Source organism: Styela clava, chromosome 7 (genome assembly GCF_964204865.1).
Source record: "Styela clava chromosome 7, kaStyClav1.hap1.2, whole genome shotgun sequence".
Lineage (NCBI taxonomy): Eukaryota > Metazoa > Chordata > Ascidiacea > Stolidobranchia > Styelidae > Styela > Styela clava.
In genome coordinates, this window is record NC_135256.1 from 15,161,032 (window position 1) to 15,177,013 (window position 15,982).

The 15,982-nt window shown below is 33.0% G+C and overlaps 1 protein-coding gene across 1 annotated transcript; it reads right to left on the reverse strand.

Annotated features, from left to right (window-relative positions):
- Nucleotides 1–1,932: 1,932 nt before the first annotated feature.
- On the reverse strand, nt 1,933–12,143 carry LOC120327947 (beta-1,3-galactosyltransferase brn-like). Its single transcript, XM_039394324.2, has 4 exons — nt 11,594–12,143; nt 11,154–11,265; nt 10,797–10,958; nt 1,933–10,400 (listed from the first exon to the last, which is right to left on the reverse strand). Exons 1-4 carry the CDS (start codon nt 11,722–11,724, stop codon nt 9,780–9,782), a joined length of 1,026 nt encoding a protein of 341 aa, XP_039250258.2. The 5' UTR covers nt 11,725–12,143; the 3' UTR covers nt 1,933–9,779.
- Nucleotides 12,144–15,982: the final 3,839 nt, after the last annotated feature.

Here is a 15,982-nt window from a genome sequence, read left to right on the forward strand (position 1 = left end):
TCAAAACTATAAATGTCATTTTATAAAAGGAAACTTCAAAAGTGGGAATATTGATCCAAAATAAAGAATTAGGTGCGGTCCGAATCAAATACTTGGAAGGGTTAGACAGCGGTCCGCCAGTTTAGTATCCAAGGTGTGTTGTATGAGTGTTTTGATACAGGTTTAATACATTCATTAATATCATCCTACAAAATCGACTGTTTGAGCCGAGCTCAGATATTCTAAATACAATGGGCAATGGTTTGATTAAACACAATTTCTAAACATGGAAAAAGCTATGGGGCAAAACCAAACCTATATAAATAAATGTAAGAGTATCAAATATTTGATTAAGCTAACATAACAATACAAAAAGTGTCTATACCAAAACCACACAATAACACACACTCTTGACAAAACTAGACAGCAATATTTTCAACTCAAAAACTATGTTGGCAATATTAAACATTTTAAAGGCTCCTATACAAAATTGCAATCTAGATGTTTTTCGAGGTCAATTTAGATGTTTTTCGTCGGGCAAAAGTGGCAGCCCTGCACAAGTCATATTTAAAGAGCATTGTTCAATCCAAGGAATGCCAGAGCCCAAAGGTCCCGCTATGTAGCATGCATAACAATAAATGGCTGGTAAATTTCTGTCATAATCATGTTGGTTAGTGACATTTACAATAAACTAACATTTTAGCAGATCTGAATAAAGGTATATCTGATGTTCATGTGTGTTCTTGTTTATAATGTGGCTCTTGGTGATAATAAAGTACGAAATGCGACTCTCGGTCTTTGACTAGTTGGCCACTCCTGCTCTATTCCTTCAGGCAAGTGGATTCATATGCGTATAATGATAAATATATATAGCAAGAATGGAGATTATCATTCTATTTAATTCAAGAGTCGTGTTTCGCACTAACAACAGTTCGTGTCTATTTATCGCGGTCGTTCAAACACATGATTGTTATGTTAGAGTTTCTAACATATTCATAAAATATACAAATCAATATATATATATATATTGTTTATTGCGTGATTGTATATAATCAGGGATTCCATCGATCTGGAACCCAAAATAAGGACAACTGGAAAAATTTCTGCATTGTGAGCAGAAATAGCTGGCTCTGCTATGGCCGTCAGGTTAAAGTTATAATTACAGACGTCACAGCGTGCGAAGCACTCACCCTTCAAGCTTCGTTTACCTTCGAATTCTTTCCCGTACTCATCACGAAAAACGTTCTTACATTTGTTCATTTTTAAATTTAGGCTAAAATACAAATAGCTAAAATACACCACGACAAAACCTAAGGATCGCCACACTAGCAATGCTTCATGCCTATCTGTGCCTTGATTCTTTGTGTTCCAAATAAGATTGTGTTGCTTTTATGATGCCACAATAAAGCTTTGGCGATAAAACAAACAACACAAAGCCTTCTTTATGAAGTCCAAATAAGACAAAATAAGGACACGGAAGCAAAAAATAAGGACGCAAGCCAAAAATAAGGACGAATCTTAGAAATAAGGACGTTATGGAATCCCTGTATATAATAGATAGATTAGTGTACTTTATATTTAACTTGCCGTTATGGTGGTGCGCTATATTGAGCGGAGATTTACAGTATCGATTCTCAAGTCGACATGGTCTGTAGATTATTTGAAATCCATTCATTTTTCAATACTGACAATCGATTCTGGCATCTGCTCGATAAGTCGAAGTCCCCATATTTGTTTGAACTTGCGCTAATTCACATAGATCTATTATCATATATATTGTCCCTTTAATTTATCTGAATCTGAATACCTCCATCTCCCAGTTTCTAGAATTCCTACCCGCAAACGAGACTCAGTTTTCGAATGGATTCAGTCTTCCACAGAACATTATTTAAAAAACTGAACTCAACTGGTATCCCCATATCAAGAACCATATTGAAGTCATGGAGACATATCTGTGACTGATAACAAGCAAGTTCAATTTTATTTCGCATAAAAACGAAAGAAGTACCATCGATAGAATGGTGGGATAAATGTTCATCCTGCACTAGACGCAATGCAATATAATTGACTTTTAAGAAACTTTGGCAGCAAATATTTATGTACAAGCATTGGTTTAAATGTAGTGTGTTCAATATATATCACATGTATTCAATAAAAAATAATATCATTTCAAATTCAATAGTACAATAAAAATGTCATGTACAAAGATATGTACCAAGATTAAGTTGTTAAGTTTCTGATATACACATTTTAGAATCATTTATTCAAATTTATAGAAGATTCACAATGTGAAGTGGAATAAATAATATCTGCTGAGATGGCATCTGAAGGGAAACAATGAGAAAATTATCACACTACTAAATAGAACATAAAATTTCAAAAGATGTTTAATCTAGGATTATGCTTATATATATATATATGTGGGTACCATTTTTCAAATATAAATAAAATTTGATGAAATTTGTGTTATAAATTTGTTTTTCGAATGTGTATTGCAGGGCTACTCAACTATTTTTATCGAAGATCAGCATACAAAACTTCAGAATTATTTGGGTCTGGTCTTTCCAGAAATTATATTTCGGTATCCTCAAACGCGCACTTCCTCGGCCGGATAACGATTATTAGCTAATCAAGATTATTTGTTATGGTTCTTTTCATATATATATTCAAAACTATGAATGTCATTTTATAAAAGGAAACTTCAAAAGTGGGGTTATTGATCCAAAATTAAGAATTAGGTGCGGTCCGAATCAAATACATGAAAGGGTTGGACGGCGGTCCGCCAGTTTAGTATACAAGGTGTGTGGTACGAGTGTTCTGATCCAGGTTTAATACATTCATTGATATCATCCTACAAAATCGACTGTTTGAGCCGAACTCCGATATTCTAAATACAATGGGCAATGGTTTGATTGAACACAATTTCTAAACATGGAAAAAGCTATGGAGCAAAACCGAACCTATATAAATAAATGTAAGAGTATCAAATATTTGATTAATCTAACATAACAATACAAAAAGTGTCTATAGCAAAACCACACAATAACACATACTCTTGACAAAACTAGACAGCAATATTTTCAACTCAAAAACTATGTATGCAATATTAAACATTTTGAATGCTTCTATACAAAATTGTGTCTGTCGAAAATCAATATATAAATCAGTAGGTAAAAATAGATTAGATAGATTTGATCCATTATGAGCAATATAAAAAACATAAAATCAGGTTATCGTAATAAATCAACAAGAGAACTATGCTCAAATATATGGACACGTAGAGTCACATATTTTTGATGACGTCATAGCGGGGGGAAAAGTAATAGCCTTCTGGAGAAAATTTTTATCTTTAACCACTGAAAATTTCAAAGCAATTGGTCCAGTATTCGAAGAGAAAAGCTATTTCTTCAAAACGTGTTGACGGAGACAAATAATAACAATAAAAACAAAATTTTGAAACGATCGTTATGTCCACTACGTGTCCAATAAATGTGAAGACACGTAAAATTCAAATATTTGTGCCATGTTGGAACAAACTGATAATGTTCATGATTCAAAGAGTCTAAATATTAATTTTTATCGACTCAATTTAAATGTGGTAATAGACAAAAATTTGTCCAATTTTTTGGTTATTGTGAGATGACGGAGTCTCAACATATTTATCCTACAAAATTCTACATATAAAAATATTCGTTAATTTCAAAATAAAGACATATCGAGTTTGTTACCTGAAAATAAAAATACTGATCTGTCTTTTGAAATACAGTTATTCTCTTACTATTAATAATTCAGGCTGCTTAAGATTGCGTAAATTAAAGTACGAGAGCTTTTTGAGGGATGTATTGCACATCAAAACAACGCTGTACCACAAATTTTCGAAGTAAGGTTGCACATGAATAATACATAGATAAAATGTACGGTATGTAATTGCTGTTTATGATAAGAAGCTATATATTCACAATGTTGATATAATTTGGCAGGATTTGTATTAATACCTTACGACAGAAGTAAATCAAAATTGTTATTTCAAATTCTACAATCGGTCTTTTAGATGCTAACAAGTAGCAGCATTCATTTACAGCCACCAAATGCAAATTTGTTGGACTGGACTTTATTGTATATTACAGAATTTTTTCAATTCTTATTAACTGCTTTGTCATACAAGTGTGTAAGACACAAACAAATCATTTCTACAAGGTGTATCATTTATTTGGTCGTTTAACATAATTCGGTCAGGATCATGGTTTGACTACCGATTTGTTCATACCGTACTACTTTGTTTTGGCCTTCGCGTCCATATATTGAAGGAATGCTCACTTATTTCATGAAGGTCCCAAGGCAGTCGGCGTGTGTAAATTTGACTTGTTCTCAGCATAAGAGAAAGTTAAGAATAAAACTATTATATTGCAATTTTGACTTCCTTGCACTATAAGTGCAATTTGAAGAATAAGAAAGTGCCAAAGACCATTCTCAAGATTGAATAGTTGATTAATGCATTGAAATATAGATAAATTTTTGTATATTGCATCTCATTTTGGTACGAGACTTGATTAACCGACCATCTAGGAATATACTTTTAATACATGACATCTATATATTAAAACGAAAAGGGTACAGTTTTGCAAACATCGCAAGTTTTAATAAACGTTGCCATCACCCAGTTTCTAGAATTCTTACCCGCATGGAATTTCTGTCAAACGAGAGTCGGTTTTCGAATGGCTTCCTGTCTTCACAGAAAATTATTTAATAAACTGAACTAAACGGATATCCACATATCAAGAACCATATTCAAGTCATGGTGACACAAATCTGTGACTTTTAACAATCAAGTTCAATTTTATTTCGCTTAGAAATGAGTGTAAAGAAAGTATCATCCATAGAACGGATATTAGTAGAATAAATGTTCATCCTGTACTAGATAATATAAATGCAATATAGTTGACTTTCAAGAAACTTTGGCAGCAAATATTTATGTAAGACCATAGAAAACATGGTTTAAATAGAGCATATTTAATATATACCACACATCGCACTGCATTCAATGAAAAACAATATCATTTTAATAGTACAATAAAAATGTCATGTATAAAGATATGTACCAAGATTAAATTATTAATTTTTTGATATATATTTTTTAGAATCATTTAGGAATTTAAATTTATAGAAAATTCACAATGTGATGTGGAATAAATAATATCTGCACAGCTGGCATCCAAAAGGAAACAATGAGAAAATTATCACACTACTAGATAGAACATAAAATTTCAGATGTGGGTACCATTTTTCAAATTTAAATAAAATATGATAAAGCTTGTGTGTTTGAAGTTGTTTTTTGAATGTGTATTGTATGTGCGTTTTGATCCGGGTTTAGTACCTTCAACAATATCAACCTACAAAATTGACTGTTTGAGCCAAGCACAGATATCTCAAACACAATGGTTTGATTGAACACAATTTTTAAAAATGGAAAAAACCTATTGAGCAAATACGAACCTATATAAATAAATGTAAGAGTATCAAATATTTGATTAAGCTGACATAACAATACAAAAAGTGTCTAGAGCAAAACCACACAATAACACACATTCTTGACAAAACTAGACAGCAATATTTTCAACTCAAAAACTATGTATGCAATATTAAACATTTTGAATGCTTCTATACAAAATTGTGTCATGTTGAAAATCAATTATAAATCAATAGGTAAAAATATAGATTTGATCCATTATGAGCAATATAAAAAGCATATAGCAGAAAATAGGTAAAAAGTACTTGTTCTAAATCATTATGAGAAAGATCAAAGCTCTAAATTTCCTTTTATATGCTACGAAGTTGGAAGAAGGCTGCCCTTTTAAAGTGTGATGATCCATTCTTGGACAATCAAAATTTTACGAAGTTTTAAAAACTTCCACCGACTGCTAAATGACCCCCACCAAAGTATTTATGCTTCTCTATCAAACAATTGAAAAATAGCATCATAAATACAATATATGATTGGAAAATATACAAGTACTATAATATAAATTTTCAATTAGTACTGTGGTCTACTGCAATACTATCTTATCACAAATATCTAAATCAGGTTATAGCTATTAAACGTAATAAATCAATAAAAGTGAAGACATGTAAAATTCAAAACTTTGTGCCATGTTGGAACAAACTGATAGTGTTCATGATTCCAAGAGTCTAAATATAATTTTTTATCGACTCAATTTAAAAGTGGTAATAGACAAAAATTTGTTCAATTTTTTGGTTATTGTTATTGTGAGATGACGGACTCTTAACATATTTATTTTTTATTTATTTAACAATTTTACATATAAAAATATTCGTTGATTTCAGAATGAAGACATATCGAGTTTGTTACCTGAAAATAAAAATACTGATCTGTATTTTGAAATACAGTTATTCTCTTACTATTAATAATTCAGGCTGCTTAAGATTGCGTAAATTAAAGTACGAGAGCTTCTTGAGGGATGTATTGCACATCAAAACAATGCTGTACCACAAATTTTCGAAGTAAGGTTGCACATGAATAATACATAGATTAAATGTACGGTATGTAATTGCTGTTTATGATAAGAAGCTATGTATTCACAATGTTGATATAATTTGGCAGGATTTGTATTAATACCTTACGACAGAAGTAAATCAAAATTGTTATTTCAAATTCTACAATCGGTCTTTTAGATGCTAACAAGTAGCAGCATTCATTTACAGCCACCAAATGCAAATTTGTTGGACTGGACTTTATTGTATATTACAGAATTTTTTCAATTCTTATTAACTGCTTTGTCATACAAGTGTGTAAGACACAAACAAATCATTTCTACAAGGTGTATCATTTATTTGGTCGTTTAACATAATTCGGTCAGGATCATGGTTTGACTACCGATTTGTTCATACCGTACTACTTTGTTTTGGCCTTCGCGTCCATATATTGAAGGAATGCTCACTTATTTCATGAAGGTCCCAAGGCAGTCGGCGTGTGTAAATTTGACTTGTTCTCAGCATAAGAGAAAGTTAAGAATAAAACTATTATATTGCAATTTTGACTTCCTTGCACTATAAGTGCAATTTGAAGAATAAGAAAGTGCCAAAGACCATTCTCAAGATTGAATAGTTGATTAATGCATTGAAATATAGATAAATTTTTGTATATTGCATCTCATTTTGGTACGAGACTTGATTAACCGACCATCTAGGAATATACTTTTAATACATGACATCTATATATTAAAACGAAAAGGGTACAGTTTTGCAAACATCGCAAGTTTTAATAAACGTTGCCATCACCCAGTTTCTAGAATTCTTACCCGCATGGAATTTCTGTCAAACGAGAGTCGGTTTTCGAATGGCTTCCTGTCTTCACAGAAAATTATTTAATAAACTGAACTAAACGGATATCCACATATCAAGAACCATATTCAAGTCATGGTGACACAAATCTGTGACTTTTAACAATCAAGTTCAATTTTATTTCGCTTAGAAATGAGTGTAAAGAAAGTATCATCCATAGAACGGATATTAGTAGAATAAATGTTCATCCTGTACTAGATAATATAAATGCAATATAGTTGACTTTCAAGAAACTTTGGCAGCAAATATTTATGTAAGACCATAGAAAACATGGTTTAAATAGAGCATATTTAATATATACCACACATCGCACTGCATTCAATGAAAAACAATATCATTTTAATAGTACAATAAAAATGTCATGTATAAAGATATGTACCAAGATTAAATTATTAATTTTTTGATATAAATTTTTTAGAATCATTTAGGAATTTAAATTTATAGAAAATTCACAATGTGATGTGGAATAAATAATATCTGCACAGCTGGCATCCAAAAGGAAACAATGAGAAAATTATCACACTACTAGATAGAACATAAAATTTCAGATGTGGGTACCATTTTTCAAATTTAAATAAAATATGATAAAGCTTGTGTGTTTGAAGTTGTTTTTTGAATGTGTATTGTATGTGCGTTTTGATCCGGGTTTAGTACCTTCAACAATATCAACCTACAAAATTGACTGTTTGAGCCAAGCACAGATATCTCAAACACAATGGTTTGATTGAACACAATTTTTAAAAATGGAAAAAACCTATTGAGCAAATACGAACCTATATAAATAAATGTAAGAGTATCAAATATTTGATTAAGCTGACATAACAATACAAAAAGTGTCTAGAGCAAAACCACACAATAACACACATTCTTGACAAAACTAGACAGCAATATTTTCAACTCAAAAACTATGTATGCAATATTAAACATTTTGAATGCTTCTATACAAAATTGTGTCATGTTGAAAATCAATTATAAATCAATAGGTAAAAATATAGATTTGATCCATTATGAGCAATATAAAAAGCATATAGCAGAAAATAGGTAAAAAGTACTTGTTCTAAATCATTATGAGAAAGATCAAAGCTCTAAATTTCCTTTTATATGCTACGAAGTTGGAAGAAGGCTGCCCTTTTAAAGTGTGATGATCCATTCTTGGACAATCAAAATTTTACGAAGTTTTAAAAACTTCCACCGACTGCTAAATGACCCCCACCAAAGTATTTATGCTTCTCTATCAAACAATTGAAAAATAGCATCATAAATACAATATATGATTGGAAAATATACAAGTACTATAATATAAATTTTCAATTAGTACTGTGGTCTACTGCAATACTATCTTATCACAAATATCTAAATCAGGTTATAGCTATTAAACGTAATAAATCAATAAAAGTGAAGACATGTAAAATTCAAAACTTTGTGCCATGTTGGAACAAACTGATAGTGTTCATGATTCCAAGAGTCTAAATATAATTTTTTATCGACTCAATTTAAAAGTGGTAATAGACAAAAATTTGTTCAATTTTTTGGTTATTGTTATTGTGAGATGACGGACTCTTAACATATTTATTTTTTATTTATTTAACAATTTTACATATAAAAATATTCGTTGATTTCAGAATGAAGACATATCGAGTTTGTTACCTGAAAATAAAAATACTGATCTGTATTTTGAAATACAGTTATTCTCTTACTATTAATAATTCAGGCTGCTTAAGATTGCGTAAATTAAAGTACGAGAGCTTCTTGAGGGATGTATTGCACATCAAAACAATGCTGTACCACAAATTTTCGAAGTAAGGTTGCACATGAATAATACATAGATTAAATGTACGGTATGTAATTGCTGTTTATGATAAGAAGCTATGTATTCACAATGTTGATATAATTTGGCAGGATTCGTATTAACACCTTACTACAGAAGTAAATCAAAACTGTTATTTCAAATTCTACAGTCTTTTAGATGCTAACAAGTAGCAGCATTTATTCACAGTCACCAAATGCAAATTTGTTGGACTGGACTTTATTGCATATTACAGAATTTTTTAATTCTTTTAACTGCTTTGTCATACAAGTGTGTAAGACACAAACAAATCATTTATACAAGGTGTATCACTTATTTGGTCGTTTAACATAATTCGGTCAGGATTAGTGTTCGACTACCGATTTGTTCATACCGTACTACTTTGTTTTGGCCTTCGTGTTCATATATTGAAGGAATGCTCTCTTATTTCATGAACGTCTGAGGCAGCTGAGGTGTGAAAATTTGTCTTGTTCTCAGCATAAGTGCAATTTAACAATAAAACTATTATATTTTAATTTTGACTTCCTTGCAATATAAGTGCAATTTATGGATTAAGAAAGTGCCAAAGACCATTCTCAAGATTGAATAGTTGACAAGTGCATTGAAATATAGATAAATTTTTGTATATTGCATCTCATTTGGGTATCAGGCTCGATGAAACTGCTCTAAACAATTCCCTTTTCCAATCTTTCCACTTTATTTTCATTTTAAGCAAAACTTTATCAGTTTCATCCCATGGATAATAAACGAGTGGTTTTCCACCATTTTTAATATTTTTTATGCTGTTTTCTTTTCCTAATTTTTCACGTAAAATTCCAAAAAGTAGGACATCTTCAAGATTAAACCCTGAAATATTAGTTGATAATGATACCTCATGAATCATTTTTACAAATGGAAAACTTAAGATTACTAAATTCTGTCTACAGAATGGTGGATACGTTTTTTTCGGATACAACTCTTTGGAAATACTCCTGAAGCCACTACCTCGAATCACAGCCGTGTCTTTTTCAAACATATACCCACAATGCACAGATTCTGCAGTTTCATCCTGGTGATCTAATAAAAACTTCACCACCGTATTAATATTCACAACACAGTTGTCCAAAGTAGTAATATAGAACGTTGTATGAGCCTGCAGAGAGTTTCTAATCCAATAGAAAGCAGATAAAGATTTTTTCGGTGATGTCAAAAATCTATCTGATACATTAACTTGCAGAATATCCTCAAAATTTTCAGCTTCAGATTTCAGACCAATCTAAAGAAGAAAATATTGTCTTTCATTAAACTTGTAAAAATAATCAAATAGACAGACACGAATGATTAATAAATAATATTTTTCCATTATATATTTAGTCATATATTTATTCAGAATAAAGCGCCACCAGCACCATAATGGTACTAAAGTTTGCATAGCTTACTCTATTGATGATATACATAATTGCATTACCTACATTAATAATTTGCATAACATTGAATATATGAGATGAATAGGACCTCAACTATTACTGAGTTGTGAATCAGAAATTAGAACTCATTTTTCAAACTGTTACTTGTATTGTCAAATCCCCTCGTTTAAATCGAGGCATGTCCTGTCAAAGTATATAACATTGAATTGAGAATTTCAATGATTCAAACCTGTAAAGGCTCATACCTCAACATTTGAATCTTCTGTTATGCCAACAACAAAGATTCGAAAAAGATTAACTCCATTGAAATTTTTGATCGATCCCCAAGTATTTCTCACCAACTGACGTCGAGCAGAATTTTCAGGAGTTGAGTATATTATAAATGTCACATTAAATTTCCCATCAGCCTGAAAAACAAAATCAAAGCATTATATAATATTTCTATTTGATAATTGAATGAATAGAAAAACTGAAAATAAATAAAATTGCTATAATTTTAAGCAGTTGCAGTTTCCAAAACAATTTCTATGTGTTGGACAAGTTTATAGGACAAAGTATAGATAATTACATTATATGACTTAATAACCATCCGGATAACAAACCTCATTTTTCAGGATTGGTTCAATTATAGCATTTTTGTGTGTTTGTTTCTGCGGATAGTAGCTTGCAGCAAATCGATTTGGCAAGGATTTGAAATATTCCCAATCTATTTTCCTGAAATAAAAAAATATCAGTTGACAATACAACAACATATATTAACAAATTATATTCAATATAAAGAAATTACGTAATCTAGCTCCAAGGAATACCCTGCATCTATATATAGAATATTTTTTCATTTATAAAAGGATAGACACCTCTTATTACAGTTTTGAATAAGCATGTTCAAGTACAAATGAAAATGATCAAAAAAGTGGTTGAGATTGTACAAAAATCATAAATTAGTTTAGCACCGTCAGACCGTAGTAACTTCAGAACTTGGCCTATACATATCAAATACCGAAGGATACTGGCAATAGTGTGAAAATAAGGAACAACAAACCTTGGCTTATATTCGTTTTCAGTCGGGAGTTTCACTCTAGAAGCTATATAGCGATATCTAATGAAACCTATTAATGTAATCGTTGACACAAGCGTAGCAATCGCAATAGACGCTTTCACTGGGTTGACCATGCTTTCTTTCTACACAGCAAACGTAGTAACAGGTGCTAAAATATTCTTTCTGATTTTGGAAGAACAAAGTCAGATTTCTTCCAGACATATCCTATCTCTGTACTCAAATAACAGAAGAATTACAATTACATCCTGATACGATTCCAAACACTTGCTTACTTCGCCCGAGGCACAGAGTAGCGCAACAGAGCACCAAAGCTTATTCCGACGTAGTTCGAAAAACGACTCAAAATTCAACACTGCAATGAAGTAAGTACAGTATCAGCGAATACGTGGGTATGCACCTCGCCAATAAAAAATGTTATAGTGTCTGACCGAAATCGACATAGTATATGAGTGACAGCTCGTACAGATAACCTTTATTGGGACTTATTATTTACGATAGGATATGTTGTCGGTTTTTAAAAACTGTGTTTCTCACATATCCCCAAGTTGATCGACCCCCCTCGAAATTACAATACAATACAATACAATTTTATTTCGATCTTTCGTCTACAACACAAATAAAAAGAACACAGAACAAGGTCAACTGAAAGATCGGGAAAACGGGCAAAACCTATATAAAGGTTTATAATGAACGCTGTAACCAGCGATTGTGCCCATTCACCCACATTCAGGATTATTATCAAATATACACGCAGCACTGACTGCGAGCAGTTTTCTCTTCAGACAATGAGGATTTATACATTCATATATCCTCATTGCTCCAACCAAAACAAGCGTCAATTTACACACGTTTTGTGGTTAACAAATCAAACCATTCGTAATGGCACATGCGTATGCTCACCCTTTGCACCCGCGGTTACCGAACTATAACAAAACTAGATTTAGATCACGTTAAAAACATATTTATATAGAGAGAAAGAGAGATAAAATCACAGAAAATAATGCTCGGAGGTTGATATTAAAAGTTAGAGGTTAGGAACGAGCCACCGCAGAATCTGATTAGTCGGCTTGGGTTCACGTGGAGAATAATCATGTACATTGTACAACAAAACTGCTGATTTGCGCGCAGGATTTGTACGACGACTCCCAGCATCATCCAAGTCCGAGCATAAGGAATATTTTACTGGTTCACTATTTCTCCCACACGCTGCCTGGGATGATAACCGGTAGTAAAATGGGACATGACATATGCCAAACTTTTCTGCTGCCCGCGGCGGGTTTTTATACTGTAATGATGCCCCCCTTATCTAACTTCAAAAATAATTTCGGGGAAAAACAAATTATAGATGTGGTTATACATGAGAACGAATAAAAAAAGGTAAGTAGGAGTTATAATAAAATCGTACACATACGCCATTTGACAAACTGAGCAACAAAAACAGTATGTATAAGATCAAACTGCCTATCTGCTGCCCCCTGCAACGCGCCCCGGGGCGTCTCTACGGCATTCCTTAGGCCCGCCCCAGGGAGTGAGGCTGCGGTTCTGTCGTATATAACAGTGATCCTTACATTTTATGCACCAGCGCTCCCTTACAGCTCTCTCTGTCTATCATCGCCCCCGATTCTTCGGGGGAAAAAACGTTAGTCAGCCTTAGATTTGTCACAAACACAGTTAAACAAATAGACTACAAATGAGCCTAAAATTTCCAACTATTTTTTTTTTTTATAATTTGAAGACATTTTAGCAAGGTTTAAATCAGGGGTCGGCAACCTACGGCCCGCGGGCCGGATCTGGTCCGCAGAGTAATCTAATCCGGCCCGCGACGCTTCACCAAATTATAGTAACAAAACAGCTGTTTTGACGATTATATTCATTACTCAACAGAATTTATTGTGTGGCACGTGTAGACTAAATTAAATTATATTCTAACAAATATATAATATACAACTACTCGTTTAATGAGCCTATAGTTTAATTATAATTAGACAAATGGCAACAAAACGCAGAAAAGTTGATGCTGAGTGCAAAGGATTTAATGACGCCGAAAGTATTCAAATGGAATTTTTTGAGATGCAGGGCAATGAGGAAATGAAGCTATATTCTATTCGAGAGATGTATCACTGCTTGGTTTTTATTGTAACAAGTATCATCCGTTCAGTTTTCAACGTTCTAAAAATTTGTGCGGCCCGCCAAAGACTTGCAACCTTGATTTTGACCCGCGAGCGACAAAAGGTTTAAATCATCATGTCTGCTGATTAGGTTGCCAACTTGGTGATAAACCCTTACGGGGCATCTTGTTGTCTAGAATTTAAAATTGATGCAACAGTAGCTTGTGAAACACGAAAGACATCAAAAGCAACAGTGCGCACTGCCTGTCAAAGACTGATGATCGTGCAGCGATTATAATCAAAGAAACTTGTGAAATGTTGAATCTTTGGGGCATCATTTGAGGTTATACAAACTAATCAATCTAATCTTCACCTTCTTTCTTTACTCGCCTTTTACATCTACAGAACCTACAGAACCGTTTCAAAAACTACCTGCTTTTTTTCAATTAATATACCAAGTTGAATGATCTACTGTATATTATTTCATCATCCATTTTGCGATCGGAGTTTATTTGATTGTTATGTCATCAGGAAGACACGGTTGACAAAACATGTCCTAACAAAGTTTCAACTCGCTTCTATTTAAGTGACCCACACAGAGGTAACCGTTTTTTGTAATATTCGCGTGAATTACATCCGTTTCCAGTTTTGAACGAAGCCGACACACTTACATGGCCTTTTATTTTAGAACGCCTTGGTTGTCAGTAAATTCTGGGACAACCGTAGCCAAGCCCGGAACACGGGACGCCAAACTTCAATTCCCGGTGTGACAGTAATAACGTCAAGAATAAATATCCTTTTCTACCAAATATGATGTTGGAAATGAAATAATCAATCATTCATTTCCACGAAAACGAGTAGGTATTTGCCAAATTACTTGTTGCAGAATATATCATACTTTCCCTTTGCAAGTTCAATCTGATTTTCTGTGTGGCTGCAGGCATTCAATGCTTTCCTTAGTCTGTTGATGGAAAGCTAGCAGACTGATGAATAACAATTCAATGCAGTTTGACTCGTGTTTCAATATTTTAATAGCATGGAAATCCAGCTTCCACAGGACAAAGTCCAGAAATAATGCAGTAATGTTATCAAACGTGAAATATTGTGTTTCAGTTATGTTAATCAGTAATTACAATGTTGAAACTACGGTAACTGACATTGAATTCGGTGCTTCTCTGACAAACTGTGTAAACAAGAACATAACAATTAATTCCCTTTTTGTCAAACAATAGAGGCGCGGTTCGTACCACTTCATGGCAGCTCCTGCCACGATTTGCCATGGTTTTATAGCGCTATTCAGTATTCTGCAATCAGTATTAACGGTATATTCACAAATTAGTGTACCAGATTTTAATTGATCATGCGGAATTATATCTACTTAAACCCTAACCCCAAATCCATCAAACTGTATCCATAAGAAAAACGTTCCAACTTACCCAAATTTTTACCTGCCATTGGTTTTCAATTTGCTGCCGCAGTAACGGCAGCTCGTCATTGGTTTGTGGCAGCTAAAAAGTCAGTCGCCATAGGTTTGGCCGTAGCGGCCATGGTTTTGCGGCAGCTGCAGACGCAACAGAATACTTAAAACTGCACTTGAAACAATATGCAACTGAACTCAATATCAGTACGGTACATATCCTAACCTCATGTTTTCCAACCTAATAACATATTTTCCAGAACATTCTAATTCTAACTAAACGAAACATCCTAACTATGACGTCATGCAATCTCGCCTGTCAATCATTTAAACACACTGCTGCAAACCGTTGCAGTAGGCTACCGGTAACATTCTGGTGTTTTGAGAATGCGATATCGCCCCCTATCTCTTTCGATCCTACTTCAACAGACAAGATCCGATGACCAACCCATTTCTCGAAAACGCTAATCAAATTACCTAGACTGTGCATTTTTTTAGAAAACTACGTAAAAAAACTTTCTCAAAATCGACATTGACCGTAACAAAATTCAACGCCCCTCGCTTTAATGGACGTTTTCTCGAGCATCGACTTTCTTGTTTACTTCATGACATTGGCCAATCAGCAAGATTCAAAAAGTTATGTAACAATGCTACCTTTTCGCATCCGCTCAGACACTTTTCCCACTCAGACAGATTTTCAGGCGTGGTCGTAAACATTACCTCGTTATCGCGTTTTTGAACTCTATTCGTTAGTTTTCAGTTGTGTTTCGGAAATTTAAATATAAATCGGGTAATTCAATGATCACTCTGTCCTCTTGGGAGTTTCAATTTAATTGCAGTAATAAA

Bases quoted from the DNA above. Each gene is read 5' to 3' on its own strand.
- LOC120327947 (XM_039394324.2), bottom strand. From the start codon at position 11,724: ATGGTCAACCCAGTGAAAGCGTCTATTGCGATTGCTACGCTTGTGTCA. The intron at 11,266-11,593 runs GTTTGTTGTTCC...TTTTTATTTCAG, and splicing joins GAAAACGAATATAAGCCAAG to GAAAATAGATTGGGAATATT. The intron at 10,401-10,796 runs GTATGAGCCTTT...TTTCTTCTTTAG, and splicing joins CAGAAGATTCAAATGTTGAG to ATTGGTCTGAAATCTGAAGC.